Below are 23,596 nucleotides of genomic sequence, written 5' to 3' on the forward strand. Positions count from 1 at the left end.
TATATAGGCTGTGGAATACAATCTTAAGATTTGACACTGTTATTTTGAACTATACTTATGGTGTTAAGAAAAAATCATTGGAGGGGTTGTAATGATAGGCTGTCTTTAAATAGTTTTGTTACCTGGCAAAGCTGTCTGCTGCTTGAGAGGTATTATTGGTGCATGCGTAAACAAACATACGAACATGAAAAATGACTGATGATGCTGTTCAATAGCTTGCTGGAGAATGATTATGTGGCTTCACCCCCTACCCCAAAGCTTCCCAAATATAACATGATAGAGCAACTAATCACCAAAATTCTCTCACAAGGTATCTACTGTGGGCTTCCACAGTTAGTATATGCAGAAAACATGCTGAACAATTGTCAGGTTTGATAGATTATTATTTTTTTTTTTTCCTGAGGAACAAAACCTTTCTTATTCCTCTTCCTTCTAGCCAGAATTCTTACAAGAAGCTAACTTGATTATGGCCAAGCTAAACTATGTGGAAGGTGATTACAAAGAAGCTCTGAATACATATGCCAGAGTTGGAGTTGATGATTTGCAGCTAGCTGCTGTGCCGCCATATAGGTTACGGATGATTGCTGAAGCATATTCTACTAAAGGTAAGATTGCTCTTTCCCGTATAATAATGTTAGAAATAGTTTTAAAAAGTGAATCAACATTTTGTCCAAAGTGAAAGAAACTGTTGGCATACATATAGTCAACATGGTGATACAGTGCCATATGTGCAGATGAGTAAGAAGATGGCTTATTTCCTTTAAAATAACCAGAGCTTGTGCTAGGTTGACAAGGCTCTTACCTCTGTTAGAATTTCCATTTTAACCCTGCTGTTACCCAGTCAAATTTTTATGTGTGTTTAAAAGTCCTTCAGTATCTGAATGTCCAATAACTTTGGCAAGATACTAGAAGTATTGGCACTGTTCCTGAAAGTTGTGTTACAAAAGTAGTGCAGTTCTTCAGTTGCTGTGGACAAAATTGAAGAACGTTAATTCACAATGCTACGTACTGAATGTTAAGATGCATAGCCTAGGTTATGTTAAACTAGAATAAACCTAAATTGTTACTTAATCGAGTAAAGTAATCATGATAAATGAAAAGGACTCAAAGCAATGTTTTTCTTTTGCAGTTTAATTTTTAGAAATCTTCTTCACAGAATATGGATCTTTTTTAAATTTCAGAAAATGTTTTTTGATTAATACAGGATTGTGAAAATTGTAATGCTGGCCTGGTGTCTTAAGGTGGCAGTACCACCTCAGTTTAGAAAACTTGTTCATGGGCTGTGAGCTGGGTTAACGTTTTGAGGAAAGTGGCAGTTTGTATGCCATAGGTTTATGAGAATTTCCTGTCTGACTATGTTTGCTTTGGTCTGCTGTGTTTAAATTTGGGTTTGACATGCATACATACTGTTTGTTACCGCAAGAGAAGAGTCAAAGTTAGCAAACACAATTTAGGAGAGACTTCAATAGCATTCACTGATAACTGTTCAAAGATTGTTCCTGGTCTTTGAAGAGGGTAACTGTTTCCACTGGAAATGGAAAGGGAAGGATGTGGGGAGTTTTTATGTGTGTCATAAACTTGCCCAGGTCTCTCATGTGCCATCTGTGTGTGGGTTGTGAGTTTTTTTGTTGTTGCTGTTTTTTTGTCAATAACCTTCCATTCAGCTTTCCCTTTCACCCATCTGTGAAGATGGCTGTTGAATTTGTCACTTTCTTCCTATGAAAATGTAGTCTTGGTCTTGATCAACTGTAAGTGCATAGATTTGCTTATCTCCAAGGAATCCCAATAAGTTAATTGAATATTTTCCCAGAGCTCAACTCTTCTGGCTCTGTTTTATTTGGCCTCCTAAGAATATAGAGCAGCTGAAATATAAAGACACCAATTTTGCAGAAAGGATTGGTATTATTCAGTTTACTTGATATGAAATTAATTGATTAGAAAATAGTAAATACATGTCTTGCCTTAATTTCTTCTCTACCCTGGAATATCTTGTAGATTCGGCTTTTAAAAAAAGAAAGGGAGAAAAGGCACGTCTGCAGCCTAGATGTGCTTTTAATTGTTGCTTCTGATTTCAGGTTTTCTACTTAAACACTGAAATCTGTTGTATCACACCTGATCTAATCTTGATCAGACTTCACTGCTTTGGTCACTTTTACTGGGTGACTGGATTTCAGCTTACATGGGCAGACTAGCTGACTACTGCTTTTTTCCTTTTGCTCTGCTCATTTCCAGAATTGCATGGTTTTGCCTTTTTTTTTTTTTTTTTTTCTACAATGTTTTATTTTTGAATGGGTAATTAATGGAATTTAATATCCCTTCTTCCCAGGGTTGTAAGTTTGTCATCTCCTGCGTGTTCTAGAGTAAGTCTGAAGTCTTGGAGCGGTCTTAAATTCAATATTCAAAGTTTAGAAACATTTAGAGTAACTGACAGCTAAATAGTGAACATTAATATGCAGTAGTACAGTTAACTCTCCCCTTCTTCCCCCTTCTCCTTCCCTCCCCTTCACTCCCTTCCTCAGAATTTCTATTTTCCACTTTTAAGAGCGGTTTATAAAACTTTTCAGTGTGAAGGGCTTCTTCAGAGGTGATTGGAGACTTGTAGTTACTACCAACTAAGTACAAGTTATTTTTAAATAGATTTTGTCCTTTGCTGTGACTTGTATTTCTACTTGTGGTTTAAAGGATAATCTGAATATCTGAAGTTTCCTAAGTATTTAGCTTTTATTTCTTTGGCAGTCATGAATAGATCACCATGTTCCCAAGAAATGCCTGTGTGTGTGCATCAGCATGGCTGCCCTGCTCAGCATGGCAACATGCAGAGGCTGTAAAAATACCCGCTTCAGTTCCCTAATTTCAATCCACTTTTGGGCAAACCCAGTTCCACTGGATCTGTAGTCATCAGGATATTGGTATCCTGTTTTGTAGTGGTCAGGCACTGATATGCTTGCCTGACAAAGCTGTAAGGCAGAAAAAAACTAATGGAAGTTTTTAATTGCTCTACTTTTTATTGTTACTTTTATTTTTTTTTAATTGCTACAATTTTTTCCTCACTTAAGGTAGGACTGCCACAAATGCTTCCCTTTTTACTCCGAGTTTTACATTCTGTAACAGAGGTGAGGGATTAAGTAGGACACTTGAATTGAAATGTTGTTTATTCTTCTGCAATTGTTTCAAGGTACTTAATTGAACACGTTATGCCTAGACAATTAAGACTACTGCAAGCCCTCAGAAATGGCCTGCTTTGTGCCTGTGCACTCTTACCCTTGCAAAACATAGAAAGTACATTTTTCTGTCCTTCACAGCAAAGGGCGATTCAGCATGTGTGTACGAATGAAATGAGGTGCAAAAAGAGCCCAAGGTCAGGTTCAGGCTAAGCTTTGTTGGAGCTTTATCTACTAATGGCTAGTAAGAAGGAGAAGAGGAAAAGCAGTAGTGGCAATTGTGGGGAGAGGAAATGGAATTGGAACATTGGAGAGGAAGTGAGGTCCTTAAACACTTGCTGAACTCTGGAGTGTGTGCATGTATTTGTGTATGTGTTTATGTATGTATGCATACAAATATATGGGGGCATACATAAACATAACATGTTTACATAAACATACGCATGTATACATTTTTTATTGTTAAAAAATAAGATGTGGCAAAGAAAAAAAAATCAGAAGAGGAAAATTCTTACTGACACTTCAATTTCTCCAGAATAAGTGTGTCTGAATGCATTATCCACCAAGCTGTTTGTTGTTTTTTGTTTGTTAGTTATGTGAACCTGTATCTGAGAACTTACGAGATACAGAACTGCTGTGTCTCATAAAGACCAGAAAGCTAATGGGCTGGTAGTTTGGTGAGGGGGGGGAAAAGAGACTCTTTTTCCTGGCTTCTGGCAGCAAATGCAGCTGTCTGCTCTGATGTCTAACGCGTTGTCTTGGGTAAAAGATGATGGAAGAGTGGCCTGATGAAAAGTTATCTGCTACTGTGTCCATTAAAACAGCACAGAGTAGACTAGCCAAGTGAATACGCATGAGGCAGAACTTCAGAAACTTGATTATCATAGGTCAGGATTCAGTACTGCTCGGATATCTCTCACCCAGAGGTGGGGTGGAGGTAGCTACCACACAGTAGTACTCCTGAATGGAGTACAGCTCTGGTATTTTTCTGCCTTTCTTCACCATTTCATGAAATTCACAAGTTAAAAATGGAGGAGTAGTGAAAGACAGTCTTCTTTTATGTGGTTAACTTTGTTGATAGGCATACTTTTCTGATCTTACACCCTTAAACTATTGTGATTTTTTTAAGCTAATTTTGATGCTGTGCTTCTGAGCAATTCTATTCTGTGTATATAGAAGGTGTTGTGTTGGAATAGCTGCAGTATTAAATTTCAAAAACACAATTTTGAACAAGACAGCAAGGGGGTAATTTTCAAATGGCTTATAAATTGAAAAGAGTTCCAAACCTCTTATAAGAGGTTAATTTTGTCTCTTTAGTATCATCTGCTTAAGTTCTTCACTAGATCAATTTAATTGCCCAATTCTCAATTTTGAGACTGAGAAAAATCTTAACTTAGGAAGAATTGTAATAAGACAAGTTATGAATCCATAAAGAAGTAACTAAAGATTGTATATGCGTGAGTCTTTTTCCTTTTTCAAGTTAGGCTTGTATACCTAGCTCCAACTTTCTGTACCTTCTTCTCTTCAAAGACAAATCAGAAAAAAATGTGTATGGCACTGTTATCACATGGTAGTGTATATTTAGAATCCATTTTAATAACGACTGAAGCTAATATTCTCTTAAGGATATGCTCTCTGGGAACAGGACAATTAAGTTTGTGCAAGTTTTCAGCAGTATATGAATGAGGTAATATACTGGAAAGCGCGCAGAGGCATTATTCAAATACCACGCGTGGCAGTATCTTCTGTGTTTCTAAGCAATTTTTGTTTGCTTATGGAAGCAGAGATGAGATACACAGTGGGATACTGAGGTGTTAATTTGGGGAGGTGCAACTTCGCAGCGACACTCAAATTACAAGTATATATTTAACTGGGAAATAAGGTTAGCAAAATCTAAGTTAACATGATTGTGATGCTGCGTAAGTCAAGATATGATTGAAAAATGGATGTGTAATTAATACTTGGCATTACAAATCAGCAAATCTTTCCACATATGCTCAGAGATGAACATTGCAATTTATAAGTCCTTACAGTCTGCAATGCTGTAAACTTTTGATTTCAGTTAAGAAATGGTGTTCATATTTACTGTCTTGTCATAGATTAGTAGACTACCGCAGGTATCTGACAAGATAGCTGTGTTGCATTAGGGTTACGTTCTTGTTAAGTACGTGAGAGATGACATATGTAAGTTAGACTGCGACATTACAGGATTGTAACCCTGTTGCTGCAGGCCATTCTGTGTCTCATATTGCCTGTTCAAATAGCTGTGTTTATATTTAGATGATGCATGTTGAGTAAGGTGAGATGGCCTTTACTGCTGCTGACCCATATTCAAATTTAATGTCGCATTTACCAAGTTAAATGATTGGCTATTAATTAGTTCTATTTACAGAAACGTGGAAATATTCATTAGGTTCAGTGAGTGTCAGCTGCATGTGAATTGCTACTTTGCAGTTAGCAAAGATCCTGCACTTAACTTTAATCATACCCGATCGTAATGAGATCTCGTGCGTTGCTAGCCTGTGTCAGCAGACACCGAGCAGCCCTTCATGGAAGAATGCTAAATGAAAGCTGTTTTAATCATTATGCCAGAGATCTCTAGCCTCATTAGGTAATGGGTCAAGAACTCAACTTCCTTAAGTTCCCTCCTCCCATATTGCTGTGCAGGAGTTGCAGCCTGCCAGCAAACATTCTGCAGACCGTGGCTGGGAAGCTTGTGTCATAGCTACTTAAAACTTTTTTCAGATAAAGCTTGGTTTTCCCAAGTCTCTATCTCTCCTGCTTGAACAGGGGTTGAGGTAGAAAAGCCAGGGATTTGTCCTGCTTCCTTCAGCGGAGCTTTAAGCTCCAGTGCTTGAAATCTGAACACTGAATGAAAATAATTTGGTTCTTCTCTTTGTGTTGTTATGAAAATACAAATATTTGAAAACTGTTACATTTAGAGGAGAAGTGTGGCCAGTCTTTTCACAGCAGATGTTGTTACAGCTATGATACATTGTTTCAGATGATATTATAATAAATCCCCAAATACTGTTTTGGTTTTATTAACTGCTAAGTATTCACTTCAGAAAAGATATGAGTGTTCCTGCCATTAGAAACCAAGGTGTGTGTATATATATGTGTGTGTGTGTGTGTTTTTGTTTTTAAATTTGAAGAACTTAGAGATGCTTTGAAGAAATAGCATAACTCTGATATTAGAAAAAAAAAAAAAAACACCAATGAAGTAATATTGCAGTATGAGCATAGATGATGAAATACTGACTGCAGCTCTGGAAAGTGGTGCTTGTAATGCTCTGAGTTTTGTCAAGAATGGATTTAATTCTCTGCAAGTACCCTATATGTAGAAAAATCAGCTAGCCAGAGCAGCTTCTTTAAATTCAAGTTTGCTGAGAGAAGAGGATATTGACCTTTCTGATGCCTTTTCTGAGAAGCTACTTGGGTATGAAAGTAGATTCTAAAGGAGATTCCGCATCCTAACAGTTGCTGGAGATTTTTTTTTCCTTCGTCTTGGCATGAGAGGGATGGGAAATCCAGCATACTTGAAAAACCAAAGAGATTAAATATTTTTGTTTCCTTATATTGTGTAAAGAGATAGGTAATTCTATGAAGACAATGTATCTGCAGTAAGAGGCACTTTTAATATAAATATATTTTCCTAATGCCTATTCTTAATCTTCCTCCTTTTATTAATTAATACTTTACAAATACCAGTAGAGAATTGACAGGGAAAAAGTTTATACTTTTCTTTCAAAAAAAAAAAAATTCTCTACACACAAAGCACAATCTTTGACTGAGGACTTCTAGAAATAAGTCCTATACTTCAGTGAAATTAGCAGTGCTCGTTTTAAGTTCAGCAATAAACTGTGGGAGTTCCTTGATGGCTGTAACAGAGCTGTTCCAATTTTTTTTGTCAAAAATTACTAGTAAGTGTGTGCTATAATCTATATAATTGCTTGTTCTAAATATGTAAGCTAAGTACGAAGCTTCTTTAAAAGCAGAGATGAAAGGTTGGTGCCTTTTGTTCGTTTGTGTACAGCCTATGGAACACTTACCACTATTGCTTTGCATATCCTATAGGGAAGAATAAAGGATGTATACTCAGACTTTGATTTTACATGTTGAAGGAAAACAGGAAGCAAACCCAGGGACCCTTTCTATTCATGCGACTTTTTCCCTCTTGCAAAAACATGTTTATTTACTTAAGTATAAAATAGCCTTTCTCTTTTTGTTTGTTTTTGTCTGTCCTTTGAATTGACTACTGAGGACAGGAGATAAACCACAGTTAGTACTCGTGGTCTCTAAAATTGACAAGCACTTATAAAGACAAGGTACTGACTGGCATCTTCTAAGATCCTCAGTTACACAAAATGCCATAAATGTGACAGATGTGACAGGCTTTTCTCAGGCTTGCGGTGTGTAGATATATGTTTTTAATGGTTTCAGTAGCAATCTGGGTGGTTTAAGTACTTGGTAAAGATCTGAAATCTTCTGTGGATTCCCTTTTGACCTTTGAGTAATTTTTGCTTTACTTTGTAAAATGAAATGGAGATGTTAGTTGGTTTTCCAACAGAAAGTCTACTTTTTTTTCTTTTTAATGAATGAAAATGAAAAGTCAATGTAATCAAAACAAAAAACTGCAAAGAATAAGCAAATCTTATCCATAAGAGCTTAGAACTTGTTAGTTTATTGCTCATTCTTATGAGGAACCCTCTTTTTTGGGTAGTAGTTATGTGTATGTGATACTGCAGTTAGTTTGCTCTTGTAATGTACTTGTTTAAAAAAAAAAAAAAGGCTTGGCATAACTTTGATCACTGATTTGAGAGCATACAGACATGAAGATCACTTGGAGTAAGTGATAAAACTGTTTGCTATCTGAATCTAAAATGTGGATAATTTATAATTTTTATTAAAGATTTAAAGAAAACCTTCACAAGCTATCATGTAATTGAAATATCAGGCGTACCTTTTTCTTGTTCAAATACTGTTTGTTGCTGTTCTACTCTTTTGACAACAATTTTAGAGTTACTTGGCAAAACACACAAGCTTAACTAGAATGGACTTGTATTCATTTCACTGCTTCTCACTTTCTTTTCCCTCAGGAGTCATCTTGCTTGATATCTGGACTAGATATGTATGAGATAAGTGTCTTCCCAAAATAAAACTGACCCAGTTTGTTAGAAGCTTTTACTTGAAGGTGGTTTTGACTGGAAGGGCTTAAACTTAAAAGCCATAATATCAAAGTCAATTTGTGATACCAGCTGGCATGATATTCTTGAATACAAGCTAAAACAATATCAAGAATAAAGGTTAAATAAACCAATTGCTGTGACTTGTACAACAAATGCAGTAATATTTCATAGCAGTAACTCTGCTGAATTTCTCAAAAAATAGAGTTGAACATGTAACTCTTTGCTGAGTATCTCAAAAAATTACAAATAATTAAAGAAATTTGTACCCTTTTCAGGCAGAAAAACAGATTTTTGCCTGGGAACTGTGGAAATAAGCACACAGGGGAGATCTGACTTGTCCGAATGCATGTGAACATTGTCAGCAGATTATTTAGGGTGATATGTGTGTCTTTGAATTCATGTGTTTCTAAATTCCGTAAGTTACAACTTGCCTTTTGTTTTTCAAGAGTATATAATATAATACTGCCTTATAGTATATAATATTGGCTAATATAATAATGCTTTGTTTTAATTCATTTCTAATCATTCACAATATTCTTACAAAGAAGTGGGTAATATAATTTGTGGTTGTTATTGCTATATTGCTGTTTTTATCTATTTCAAATTAAAATATTTTTATGTGTTTTAATAATTATTTCTACACTCCATCATCTGTTTTTAAGAAAGAGTTAAATGAGCAGCTTGGAATCTGAAGGAACTTCTTGTTTTAACATGTTACAGAATTCTTAATTTATTCAATGTTTTCCTTCTAGTCAATATGGTTTCATTTTTAATGCAGTATTGAATTGTAATTATTTCTTGTGTCAGCAAACCAAATAAAGTCTCTGAACTATCCTGGTAAATGGTTGTTCCAGGATAGTTCTCCAAATCAACTGGAAGTAAAGGAAGTAAAGGAAGCATGAAAAGAATGAAAATTTGATATTCACTGTAGGAAACATGTCTCTCTTTTTCTAGATGGAAATTAGAAAAGAGATTTTGTAAAGAAAGGAATAATCTGTGAAGAAGACTAGGAATACTTAATCTAGGGAGGGAGATTTAGATGTTAGGAAAAAATATTAATTGTAAGAATAGCTGTGCTCTATAATGCACGGCGTAAGAAGGCCAAGAATTTAAGAACATGTTGGAAGAGCATCTGTTGGTGTTGGTTGACTCCTTATTCGGATAGGCAGAGGAGTGTTCTTGAGGTCCTTTCCAGCTGTTTTCATTAATTATTTTGAAAACAATTTTAATAGAAGTGGCTTGTATAGGAGATACCATTGATTAATGAATGTTGTTTTGATTTTAGACAAGCAAAAACTTTATATTTTTTGGCTTCAAAGCACCAGATAATGTTTTTGTTGGTGTAGTGGGTTTACGTGGCAAGGCTTTGGTAGCAGGGGGCCATAGGGGTGGTTTCTGTGAGAAAGATCTAGAAGCCGCCCCATGTTTGGGAAGGGCCCCGTTGTTTTCCAGATCTGAGCCAATAAGCGATGTTGTTTTGCGCCTCTGTGAGAGCATATTTAAGACAGGGAAAAAACGCTGTGCCACACAGCAGCCGGGAGAGTCAAGGGAGTGAGAAACAGCCTTGCAGGTGCCAAGGTCAGTGTAGAAGGAGGGGGAGAGGTGCTCCAGGTGCCAGAGCAGAAGTCCCCTGCGGCCTGTGGTGAGGACCATGGTGAAGCAGGATGTCCCCCTGCAGCCCATGGAGTACCACGGTGGAGCAGGGTTTCACGCTGCAGCCCGTGGAGGAGACCACGGTGGAGCAGGTGGCCCTGCACCGACGGAGGCTGCCGCCTGTGGAAGACCCCTGCCGGAGCAGATTCCGGGCCGGACCTGTAGCCCGTGGAGAGGAGACCACGCAGGAGCAGGTGATCTGGCAGGAGCTGCTGCCCGTAGGGGAGCCAGGTTGGAGCAGTTTTCTCCTGAGGGATGGACCCCGTGGTACGGACCCATATCTGGAGCAGTTCTGGAAGAGCTGCTGCCTGTGGGAAGCCCACGCCGGATCAGTTCATCAAGGACTGCATCCCGTGGGTGGGACCCCACAGCACAGGGGACGAGAGTGACCGAGAAGGAGCGGCAGAGAAGAAGTGCTGTAGACTGACCATAACCCCCATTCCCCCGTTCCAGTGCGCCGCTCGGGGGGAGGAGGTGGAAGAGGGTGGATGGGGGGAGGTGCTTTTGGTTTCTTTTCTTTGTTTCTCACTTCTCTAGCTTGTTAGTAATGAGCAATAAATCTTACTATCTGTCTTCTTATGCTGAGTCTGGTTTGCCCGTTACACTAATTATTGCGTGATTTTCTCGTCCTTATCTCAATCCTTGAGCCCCTTTCACATATTTTCTCCCCATTCCTCTTTGAGGAGGGGGAGTGAGAGAGCGGCTGTGGTGGAGCTCGGCTGCCCACTCGAGCGTAACCACGACAGTTGGATAGGTCTAATAAAGGCACAAAAGACTTCTGTGCTTGATGAGAGAGAGAGGTACCTCTTACTAAAGCTGGTTGTATTGAGTTTTGTGGGCATTCACATAAATGTGGGTATCTGTCACAATTTTTCCTAGAAAATCTAAGGCTTAAAATGCTAACTGCCTGTGTGGTGTCTTATGCTGCATTTATTTTTAATGCAAGACCTAATGAGGGTGCGTATGGAGGGCAATTTAATAGTGATTAAATATTAATATTAATAAGTATTATTTTTTTCAGCTCCTATATTGTTCATTAGCATGGTAGGCCAGCACAAAGTTAGGATCATGTCTGGATTCTTGAACTTGTTCTGATTGTCTTGACAACAGATACAAAAAGCATATTGAAATCACAATTTGTCATTAGGAATTTAGTGTTTTCTTCCTGCAGAGGATATGCTAATCCTTTATTTTCAAACATGTTAATTGTGTTTAGTGTGTTCTGTAAAAAGTAGAATCAGACAGCGAATAGGTCACTGTTCAGAGAATGAGTGTTTGACAAATAACGTAGGTGACAGGTGATATAAAGCTTGCTGAAAGACTGTTGCACTGTGTTAGTGAGATTTCTGAAAACTGAAGAGATGGAAATTTGATAAACAAAAAATTAAATCCAAAAATTCCACTTCCTGATCCTTTATTTCTTGAAAATGTCTTTGCTTTTGTTGGTGCCTCTGCTTTGCTTGTTGCTAAGTTTGATATTACTTTGAGTGCTTTTCTCACCTTGCTGTTGTTTCTGTGATCGCTATGGATAAGTGAAGATGTCTCCAGTAATTCAAAACTGGTATAGAAGGACACTGGACACCTTTGTGGTAGAATGTCATAATTTTAATTTAAATCATAATTGCTGAAATTGCTTCTCATAGTTTTACAATCATTAAGGATTCAGTGTTATTTATTTCTTTCTGTATCAGAGGACCATACCTTCAATTTTTTTCAGTAACTTCTTTGCTTCTTCCCATAATCAAAAGGGTTTAGCCTGGACTATACTCCAGATGCAGTATTTTATGACATTAGTTTTTAATGCTTCCTTTGATAATATTTTATCTTCAGGTCTCTGTCTTGAGAAGTTGCCAATTTCTTCTTCAGCTAGCAACCTCCATGTGGACCGTGAACAAGAAATTGTTACGTGCTATGAGAAGGCTGGGGATATTGCTCTTCTGTACCTTCAGGAGATAGAAAGGGTAAGAATTGTGTGGATCATCTCTTATTGGTATGATGATACCGACATTTTGGTAGTTCATCTGAAAGAAAACGTCTGATATTTGTTTTCTTAGAACTTCAGGGCATGCTTACTATTGGACAATAAGGCTAGTGTGACTTTCTGTCCTCCTAGAAGATTCTGCTAGTAGTCTGAAAAGGGCCAGAACTCTCTTAATTATTATGTATGTTCAGGATGCTGATCTGTAGCCTCCTGTGGAATTCATTTATGAACATGGTATATTATGGTATATTTCAAACACATAGGAAGTAGGAAGTATGTATATTGTGTGTATACGCTTCCTGGCATTTCAGATAATTCTTAAAAATAATTAATGGTATACTCTGCATTAGATACTAAGCTGGGGTCAGAAAAGCAAAAGAAAACAAAAAACAACAAAATGAAGAGGGAGAGAAGTAATTGATACTGCTTTTTAAATAACCACACATTCTTATTGTCTGAGCTTTTTTGCTTTGGAGTGTTTTTGTTGTATCTTAGTGGTTGGTAGAATATGTAGTGAATATTAAGGCAATTGAAAGCTGATCGTTTTCTATTTTTAATGCAACTAATACAAATTAAATCATTTCTAAACTGTTACTTTTAAAATCTCTCTGGATATCACTTTTAATCTTCAGTGCTGCTTTCTGCAGCACTCTGTCCTGTCCTGCCAGGTTTTAGATTTTAAATACCATCACCTCAGCTACCGAGTGAGGTTGCAAATATGCTTCATCATGCACTTCTTTTTTATACTGTTCTTCACATTAACTTCTGAAAATGTATTATAAAATTTTTCTTAGAGGCCATTCTGCTTGGTGAAGAAATTACTGTTTAAGGGATAGTCAACAGAAAAAAAAGATTTATATTTAGGTATGAATGGAATTAAGGATGGAACTATTCTGCTATCAGCTGCCTGAAAATGAAAGACTTCTCCAGTGTAAAGTATTAGTTTCATTGTGAAAGTCTACAAAACTTGATAATTTTTGTTGTATTTTTTTCTTGTGTTCTCCTAGGTGATTAATACAAATATACAAAACAGAAGCCCTAAACCAGGACCCACTACACATGAACAAGAACTTGGCTTTTTCTTGGAAACAGGATTACAAAGAGCACATGTTTTATATTTCAAGAATGGGTAAGATTTGGTTCACCATTTTTGTTTTGATTTAAGTTTTGTATTTTCGTTCTAATAGGTTGTGATACTTTTTAACAATTGTGGGTCATGCGATCATGAGGCCTCTTTAATAAGGCACAAAAGTTTTAAATGAAATAATGAGGCTGTCCATATTGTATTTATTTATGTGTTGTTAAATCCTTTGATTAAAGTATATGAAACAGAAAACATTTTGTATTTTACTTACTATTTGTGAGAACTTAAAATACCTTAAACTTGAACTATTCTTTGATAGTTCTTTTATTTTACTATTAGAAAGTTAATATTAGAAATATGTTATTATAGAGTGATTGAGAACATATTGAAATTCCTGATTTTTATAATTTTGATTTCATAATTTTTTTCTGAATCTCTTCAGTTATCACTTATTTTAACATTATGCTGCAGGATAAATGTGCATGAAGACCAACAGTATGTATACAAGTATACAATCTCTATTGTACCTGCTCTATAGATCATTTTAGATCCTGCATGGGAGCTCCTTTATAATTTTAAAGAAAACTTCTATTAAAAGTCTAAAAATAAATTCAGCCATCACGGAAAATAAAAAAAAGAAACAGTACTCTTCATTTTTTTGGAGCTTTAAAACTTTGCACAAATGGTTTTTAAGTACATTTCTGACATTTGTTGTTGAAAGCATATAGTTTAAAAATTGATCTGCAGGGCTTTTGTTTTGTGTTATTTTATTGAAATTTTGGAACTCTAGATAGGACTAGCATTTTTTACCAAAAATGTTTCTTATTCTTTCAAGTGCATAAACAGGAGATGAAGGTAAATTATGCAGTGTCTGTAAAGAGTTCGAGATTTTCATGTACTGATGGTTGGTTGATAAAAGGATATCCCAATTTTGAAACTGTTCGGGGCAGTCAGCAGGAAAATGGTCACTAAGCTTCTTAAAGTAAGGAAGTAATGCTGCCATATTGCGTGATCTGAGAATTATGTATGAGTTCAGTTTTCATCATTTAATTGCAAGTGGAATGGAATGTTCTGAAAGTGTTTTTTTTTTTTTTTTTTCATTTAGCAGGGCTAAAAATAAATTACTGTTTTCGTGTCTGCAAAAAAGATAAGTAAAATACATGTATTAAAAGAATCGTAGTGGCAATCATGGTAAAGAATAAGCTAAATTCCACATTTCAAAGGATTTTGAAGGCCTAAAAGTAATCAGCAGTAGATAGAGAAGATTGAGTAACCACAAAAAGTTGTGTAGTGGTTTATTAAGGAACATTTAGCCCATAGAGAAATGCTTTTCTTTTTTTTTTTTTTTTTTTTCCTAGACCATATCAGCTGGTCTGGCATAAACTTTCAAAAAGCTGATTCGATTCTGTGGACATCGTAATCCTTCACAGTGAAGCTGCTGGTGTTCTTATCAACTCCTCCATAAACACACTATTTTTTTCTCCACTCCTTAGTACAGTGGTCGCTTGTAGTTTACAAGCAGATTGTGCATTATATATTTAATTTTAAATGTCGTCTTCCAATTTAGTTGTCTAGTGCTAGAAGTAGTAGAAGAGGAAACGAGGTGTCAGGGAAAAATGAATCAGAGCCAACCATTATTTTGCATACTTCTACCATTATATCCTTCAGTTTCCTTTCTTAATTTAGAGCCAATCCCAATTCTTTCAAGATTGCCTAATATGGCCATTGTTCCAGGCCCTCAGTTATATTGCTGCTTTTATTGGTCCTTTCTTTTTTTGCTTGTTTGTTTTTCAATTGAATTTACCAGAACTGAACACAGAGGATTGCTACTTTAAATATATATATTTTTAACAGTGACAAATTTTTAGCATGCTTTTCAATACATTGGTATCAAAGATGCTTCCCTTGATTTTTAAATTTGGCGTGTATTCTGATATTAGGTTTATCAGAACCTAATAAATTGAGTTCAAGATCTTTGATCTTTGTATGATGCTTTCCAATCTATTTCAAGTTTTAATTTAATCTAAAATTATAATGATTATATGAAAATTTTCAAGCAGGGGAAATGTAGATATTTTTAATACATGGAGTTTAGAAACTGAAATACTGACTTAAATAAACTTTTTTCAGTTAAAGCTGTAGATACCAAAAGGCCATGAATCCTGTGGAAGATGCAGGAAATCACCTTTTTAACTGCTTGTGAGTGTTGAGAGAGAAGAAAAGGAAAAATTAGCCTGTTTTTACAGGCAGACCAGCTCTGGTATTCGTATTGCAATACAGTGGAGGCTGTTACTTGTATGTTCTTGAAGTGAGATTGTAACATTAAAATAAGTTAAATCCAAAAAGAAAGTTCTTTCCACTAAACTATCATCTGGCATTGTATTGAGTGAATTCAAATTTTCTCTTGTTATCATCATTGTGGATTTAACAATTTATACACTAGAACATGCTTAAAGATCTGACTAGATGCTTATCGATAAATGGTATGGAATTACTTTTTTTTAAGGTTTCAGTTCCACTCCAATAAGTACTTAAAAAAAAAAAAAAAAAAAAAGAAAAACTGATGGAGAACTGAATTTGTCTAAAGTCCTTTTGTGGGGAAATGTGTTGTTGTATACCTTTGTTCACTCATTTATTCAATACTTTTGGACTTTTTGTCCTCTAGAACTGGAAATCCCATTTTTGTGTGTGTTAATTACAAACTCGAAAAGAAATTGAGAACTTTAATATCAACTAAAAGAACATCATTTCAGCAGTAACGTAGGGAATGTTGTGGCCTACCCAGAATGCTGCTTGATCAACTTTAAACTTCTGCTCACTAATTGTGCAGAGATTTTCATCTGAGTCAAGAAAGCAAGTTTTTGTAGAAGATTAAGTGAATATCTTTCAGGCTTGCATTAGTGTTTGAAACCTCTGAAGCCTAACTGCTAAGTGCCAGCATTTTGAAAATACATGGAATAGCAATTATCTAAAAATAAAAAAATAAAAATAAAAAAACCTAAAGTGGCAATAGTCTGAATGGAAGAGCACTATTTTAATGATCTATTAAGGCACGAATCAGAAATTAATGTTTTCTTCCAAAATGTACAGAATTTAAGTAAAGTGTCAAACTACATTCCCATTTTTCACTTGGGAGCTGAGGAACATTTCAGCTTTACAAGTTGTAGCAAGTTAAGGAAGCTGTTCTGAATCTAAAAGGAGGGTTTAAAATATATATGACTTTGAATGTCCTTCTGGCTGATTATGCAACTTCCATTTAGTCTAGTAGCTGCTTTGTAATTTCAAATTGGTGGAGTTCAAAGACCTGGTATTGTTCCAAGAAAAGCAACGAGCATAAAAGCTTTGACATGAGTACTTTAACGTATTTTTTTTTTGTTTGGTTGTGTTTTTGTTTGCTTGTTTGTTTTCAAGTAAAATGCCCCCGATAAAGGACATCAAGTTATGTACTGAGTAATCCTTCTGTTGAATTTACTTTGTATTTGTGCTTTAAGATGGACCAGACAAAATTGTAAATGTATTTTTGAATTAGCAAAGGTCAGGACAGTATTGGCTCTGTACACTCTTAAAGCAAAAGAGCTTTTTGGTTGGAATCTAAAATCAGGTGGCCATCATGTGAAAACCAGCATTAGCTAACTTCCTGAGCTCTCTTACCACTTATCCTACATGTCACACCCTCTCAAGGACATTGCTCTAGGGACTGGACCAGGTCTGTATTCCTCATGGTGCCATTATCTGTGCTGACACAGCTGCTCTGAAGCAAGACCTTCCCACTCCTCTCCATGATGATGTTGTTCAGAGGCCAGCCCTTTCTTAGCAGACATTTAACCCAAGAAAATAGAAAGTTTTTATGTGAATAATTGATTTTTATTGGCTTACAGAATGTCTGACAAACACACAAAACAACAGTCCTTGGAGTTACTCATGTAAAGGACTTGTCTATGTAGGAGTTGTTTTGTTTTTCCACTATGGCACTTGCAGGAATGTTGCTCTTGTGTTAGTAGGCAAGGGAGTGTGTACAGAAGTCAATCCATAAGTGCTATTGTTGCGTGTGTGTGTGGGTGTGAATGTGTGCTACCTTGACCAATTGTTCTGCACATCTCCAAAGATGAAGATGCAAATTCTGATGAAGTCTTAGGTATCTTGTCAACATTAATTAGTAAATAAGGTACATCACTGAATGTGAGTCACAGTTGCCAGTTTTAACTAAAACGTTAACTGACCCTGTTGACTTGAAGAGGAGGAAATAACTAGGTGGGAGGATTTATTGGTGCTAGGTTTCCTCATGGTAGTGGCAGAACTGATTTGCTAAGCATTTGGGCAAGTGTGCCAAGGAAGGAGTGTATGTATTTTGGTCATAGTTGTCATGAAAATGGAACTGGCTCTTGGAAAAAACAGGTGACTGCTTATCTACAGAGGTGTAAAAGACTAGTCCTAAAGGATGATTCATCTTCATTTTAAATAATAATAACTATTCTGAAAGTATTTTTGCAAAGAGTAAACACATTGCATTGTTTGACTCTTCAGTTCTATTCTCTGAAGTTGTTGGCAGTGCAGTAGAGTTCAAACTGGTTTGTGACGATACGGCCGTGGTGTTGTAGTGGACAGAAGGTTGGTACAGTGGTAAGAAAAAACAAATACTGTGCAGGTGTTGGAGACTGTGTGTGTCCTCATTTGTTATTGAAATTCATGGCATTTGAAATTCATCGGTTCTTTCAAAGCATCCAGTGCTCAGGTTATTTCCTCGTCATTGTCCAAACAATTAAAAATAAATGTTTCTAAGTTAAAAGTAGTATTGATTTGACTGTGGTAAGAATCAAAGCTTAACCGCAGTGAAAACCTTGGAAACGGTATGTGTTACAGAAATGCTAGTCATCTGTTAAAGGCAGGCAAGCTTTACCTGTATTTTCAGCTGAATACTGGAAAACTCTTCCTTTGCACCTCCCGATCTCCACATCCTTTCCTTTCAAAATATATAACCACCAGGATAATGTATTCAACAGCCAGTTTACTGGAGAGGGCTTGTAATTATTGTTGACATGCAGGCACTTTGGTGTTTGTACTGAAAATGTTTTTTTATGTTCCAGCAATTTGTATTTGGTAGGCATGTCAGATCTGACCTTTTATGTCTCCCAGATTCTCTGTCCCTTGCTGGCCTACCCTTCCCAAATGATTTTCTTCTCAGCTCCTGTTGGATGCACTGTATTTTTAAATATGAGAAAGTGAAAGTGGCATTTGTTTTTATGAGTGTGTGGTAGTGCCCTTGTGCATTTGATTTCTCTCCCATGCATAAACATAGTGCATGTGTATGAATAATTTTGATCGTGTTTTAATGTCGTCTTGTTTTACTGCCACCAAATCCTCATATTACTGCAGTGGGGGTACTTAAAAACAGAGTTTCTTTGGAAATAAGTGGTTCCTCAGAGATTGCGTTCAGACACAAGTATGGTAAGCAACTCAGCAGTGAAGTAATCTCCCTCATTTATTTTGCATTGACATTTTTATAAGACTATCAACAAGATGTTTTTAGACATTTTTTTTTTTTTTCCCTTAAAGAAGTGTTGCTTGTAAGTCTTATGCTTAGGAATACTGCATGAATTCTTCCTAGTAATGAATAAGCAGTGGAACAGTATAAAGAATAGCAATTACTAGGACAGATTCTGGTTGTTTGCTTTGAAGCATTTGCATGGGTTCTTTTTTTCAGAAAGTATTGTACCTGTTTGTGGGTACAATTCATGTTTTAAGTGTGCTCTATGTAGTATGAATTTGGAGATTTTTGCTTTTCTCTGAGTTAATGTATGCGTTTACATGGCAGTGTTCACAATGAATTTGGAGAGCATAAGAATAAAAGAAAGCTTAGTAAGCACTTTCAGAACTGTTATTGGGATGCAATAGAAAAAAGGAAATCCCGTTCTCTGTTATACTTTGTTTTGGTGTAACAGTCTGATAGCAAACACAAGAGTTGGCAATAAAGGGCCAAAACTCTTAACTATACTGATGAATAAATGGCACCTAAGCAACTTAAACTCACCGTTTTCCACTACTTTTTTTTCAGCTATTAACATCTCTAGCTAACCAGAAACAGCAACTTCAAAATTAAACATCTCCAGTGTTAATGAGAGTGGGAAAATCAAAGGAGGTTTGATAACCTCTTGCCTGATTTTCCCCTTTCCCTCCCCACCCTTCCTTCCCTTCCCCTGGTTAATGCGCTCTATCACTTTTTTTTCAGTAAATGTTGCTGTTTTCACACTGCTGTCCAATATAATACTCTGGTTTTCAGTTTGAAGAAACACTTTAAGTTACTGAATTTATGATGGGCACAAGCCCACAACAGACCAAGTTTTATGTTAGGTCTTACACTGGTGTGTTAGAGCTCTCTCACAATACTGTCTCAGTGCCGAGCTCAAGTGGCTACAAATCAGTTATACTCTGATCTTTTTTTTTAATGTATTATTGAACTGCCGTAATATGTATCAGTGTTCCAGTGCTAGTGTTTAGCTTCTCTTCTTTTCCTGCAACATCCTACTTTGTGCTTAATTAACTTCTTAGTGTTTTTTTCCCCAATGTTAACCAACATAAAACGTTTTTTTCTGCCCTACTGCTTCTTCAGTCTCATCTCTGTACTTATTCTCATTTGCAATTTTTTTGAATACAGATTGTCTGAAGCTCTTAGGTATCTACTGGAGAAGTATTATCATTAAAACTAGTTATATCTGTGTGAATTTTTTCCCTTTTGCTGTACATCAGGTTTGGTTTTTAGCCATGCTGCGTTATACTGCAGCACCAACACCTGTTTTCTTCTATTGTTTGCCAGTGGTGAGGTCTCAGCTGAGAACAGAAATGCTTCTTAGCGCTGAAATGTCACCTTGGGAGTCCTGCGCTCTCTCCATCCCATTTCTTTTCCTCAGCTCTTGGTTTTTCAGAAATGCATTATGAGTTTGCAAGCTTAAAAAACACTCTGTGAAAGAAGAGAGCAATGTGTGTTTTGCCTGGAAAATGGCTGTGTGATGCAAAGAGTCCACTCCCTACCATAGAGTGCAGTGGGAGGTTGTAGCTGCTGCTGGGGTTTGCACGAAGCCTCTCCTGCTATAAGGTCTTGTGGGCTTCCCTTCCCCTTCGTTGGGTTCCCTCTCTGAGAGTGGGGCATGGCCAGTGACAGGCGTGCTTCTTCACAGGTGTCACCCCTGGTTTGTGCTCTCTGAAGAGATGCCTTTCTGTTCCTCCTACTCCTTTCTCTGCTGTGCCACCACTGAGGGGGCTGAACCACAAACAGTGCTTAGAATTTGGCCTTGTCTCTGTTTTTGCGAAGCAATGCCTGTGACCAAATAGTTGATCTCTTGCTTCAGATTAGCTCTTTTGGTTCTGCCAGGTGATACTGCTCCAGGGATGCATCCCAGCGGTTTTGTTACTGTATAGAATCTTGTATTTTATCACCGCATACTTCCTTTGTGTTTCTGCTGCTCTTTTCTGACCTTTGTATCTCTAAGACAGGTTGTAAAACCACTGCCATGTCATTCACTGCTGAAGTTCCCCATGCTTTTATCAGGCTTGATGTTAAAATGAGAGGCATCCTATATCTTCAAGGTGGTATTCTAAACAAAATCATTGTATTTACTTCATGTCTTCATTCTACTTTAGTGGGAGTTTTTATATTTTCATCCAAATATAGATAAAATAACTCTATGAAGTTTATGATTGTACAGATTGACTGATGTGTAATACAGTATTAAATATTTACCAGAGTAAAATCGATTTGCCTCGTTCCATCTGTTAACTTATTTCGTTAGTAAAACTTTCTGGAATGTTTACTGCTTTTTTTTCTTGTGAATTCAAGAACTTTACCTTTGTAATCTACCCCTGCTTCTTCCTCTGACTAGATCTCTGCTCAAAAAGAAAATAACATATAAGAGTTAAAGGGCAGGACTTCTAATCCACTCTTTCTCCAGTAACTCGTGAAGTCATTTTTGTGAATCTGTTTGTTGTGTTCTAGTAGTTGAGACTAGTGCTTTGTGTGTGTGTATATATATACACATGTACATGTACATATGTGTATATATATATACACACACACACATGCACACATATGCATATCTATATACTTATATGAAAGTATATTCTAAAAATCTGAGAAGGAGCTGAGGTGCTGGTGTCAACAAGTGTGTTACCAGCTCTCATCTTCCCTGTACCTACACTCCTGGCACATATTGTTTATTTTTTGTTTGTACATGTTTGTACCAGAAACTTCATTTTCCAAAACAGTGGAAAACAAATGGCAAAGAAATTACATCTTCCTTTCATTTTAGTGAGATGAAAGATTCACCAGAAGGTGTGATAATGGCTGGCGTTGCTGTGAGAAAAGAGATGGCTGAGAGCAGGAAGGTGTGAAGAAGGAAGAGTGGTGGAAAAGGGGAACAAATACCAAGAAGAGATTTGGGAGAATGAGGCCTTCCCTTTTTGGTAGTGAAGCATTAAATGGATTTAGCTACCAGTGGAACTTCAGTCTAGGCAATGCATTCTCATTCCAAATGCATGTGATTATGGCCTTCAGGAGAATAGTAGAAGAGGATAAAGTAAGGCTGTTTAGATGTTATGTTACTGTGTGTTCTAAAAGAATTGCTGCTTGATTGGGCTGTTTCGAATACTTGGGCTTACACAGCAGTAATGTCACACTGAGGATGTTTCATTTATAAGCTAAAACTTCAATCAGGAACTTTCAAGCATCAAGCAAACATGATTTGCTGTAGTGAATATCAAATACCAAGGATTTTTCTTTCCACATGAGTTAACAATAGATAAAATAAATGTATGATGCACAGTGATATTGTTGCTGTTTTGTGGTTGTGGTGCTTTTTTGTTTGTTTTTGTTTTGTGCTTTTTATGTGTTTAAAAATAACAGCTTAGATTGTAGAAGGACATAAAGGATTTTCTACTTGTAATTCAGAAAGTAATACCCAGTGATAATCAATGTTTTGTGGAAATTATACAGTAGCGTGAGAATGTGAAAGGAAAAGTATGAAAGGAAGAGAGAAATTAGAGCAAAAAAGACTAAACAGAACTGGATTGGTTTAGGTCCATCGTTTTTATAGTTGTGGATAAAATTATTCATTTTTCTTTTTCTCCTTAAAAGTGAGAGAAAACAAACAAGCCTTAGTCACAACTATCTGAAGCCCGGCCACTTGTGCAAAAGATTTGGCATTATCTCTTTGGTCAAATCTGTAATAAAGTTCAGAAAGCTGTAGAGATTTTGGTCTTTTTTCTTTTAAAGTAATCTTTGAAAGGTTACATAGAACAATTGCTCTAGTATGGTAAATAACATGCCTCAGAGGATTAAGCTGTTGTTCTGTAAGTGCTAAAGAGTTAATCCGAGGTTTCTGTTCTGTGTCAAGAATTTTGCCTGTCCCTACTCCTTCCCTAAGTAGAGTGTTTGTACAAATTTAAAACAAATACTTTATTCTTTGCTGTTTGAGTTCTTAAACAACAATCTTTAAAACTTAAAATGTACTATTGAGGTTACAAACATTACATTTCTTTTTCTGTATAGAGAGGGAGAGTGCATTTGGGAAACAGGCTCCATTCCGAAAGCAATTTACGTTTCATCACTTTCATCAAGTGATTTAGATTTCATTGTTCATGTTTTTTTTCCCCCCCTTTTTAAAATATGAGTAGTTCTTGTTTTTTCCCCTACTTCTAAAACATGAGTATTTCTTAAATGAGATATAGTAAGCCTTGATAATGAGGTAATAAGCTACCATGAGAAACGTTTCTTGTTCATTGGCATGGTTCTGGATATACTTTTCTCTGTTAAGTGGGATAAACACCTACAATTTAACCAATAAATTGCAAAGCGGGTGAGGCTTGGTCTAAGCTCACTAAGCAAAAATTTATTCTAATTCCGTGTTTAATCTATAAAAGGCAATGTTAGACTAAGTAATTATTATTATTTTTTAATTTGATTACTACAAAGAAAATGCATGACAAAGCAATTCTCATGTTAATGGAGAAGATAGCAAAATATACTGCAAATAAAAAATAAATTAATCTTACCAACCTTTTTGAGGTTAAATTTAAAGTATTTTTTCCTAGGCTGTATTGAGTGCATTGTGACTGGATCTCACTTCTGTGTTACCGTTTGTTCTTTTATCCTAACTTTCAAATATGGACCACTTCTCCTTGAACAGTTTATTTCATTCTTTTCATCTTAAAACGTGTGTTTAAAAATGGAAAGAGATTTGTCTGGGGTGTGAGGTTTATCAGGAACACTGCTGACAAAGCACCTTGGTGTCTGTTGCCAAACATGCTTTTTAATGCAGAGGCTTCACAGGGGTAATGGTGGCCAATATGCCTGTGCCAAAAGTATGCTACTACTAACTGATGTGCTTAGATCTTACATGCCGATTCTGTACTAAAAGTCTGTCCGTCTTGCTCCTTAAGTTTCTTCCTGCACTTTCTTCTATATCATATCTACTCTTATGGATCTGCCACTGTTTAGGAGGAAGCAACTTTGCATAGATGCAGTTAAAATATTTTCATT

General features: G+C 36.4%; 1 protein-coding gene across 6 annotated transcripts in view; it reads left to right on the forward strand.

Annotated features, from left to right (window-relative positions):
• Positions 1-23,596, forward strand: part of TTC7B (tetratricopeptide repeat domain 7B) — a 132,001-nt gene that overhangs the window by 19,606 nt on the left and 88,799 nt on the right. For 5 of the 6 annotated variants that reach the window (XM_068682962.1, XM_068682967.1, XM_068682963.1 and 2 more), the window contains exons 3-5: positions 437-605; positions 11,834-11,964; positions 12,992-13,113. In XM_068682962.1, the coding sequence (XP_068539063.1) occupies positions 437-605; positions 11,834-11,964; positions 12,992-13,113 (422 nt within the window). The remainder of the gene's footprint in view (positions 1-436; positions 606-11,833; positions 11,965-12,991; positions 13,114-23,596) is intronic. The other variant, XM_068682968.1, reaches the window with a different exon arrangement.

This window comes from Anas acuta, chromosome 5 (genome assembly GCF_963932015.1).
Source record: "Anas acuta chromosome 5, bAnaAcu1.1, whole genome shotgun sequence".
Taxonomy (NCBI): Eukaryota; Metazoa; Chordata; class Aves; order Anseriformes; family Anatidae; genus Anas; species Anas acuta.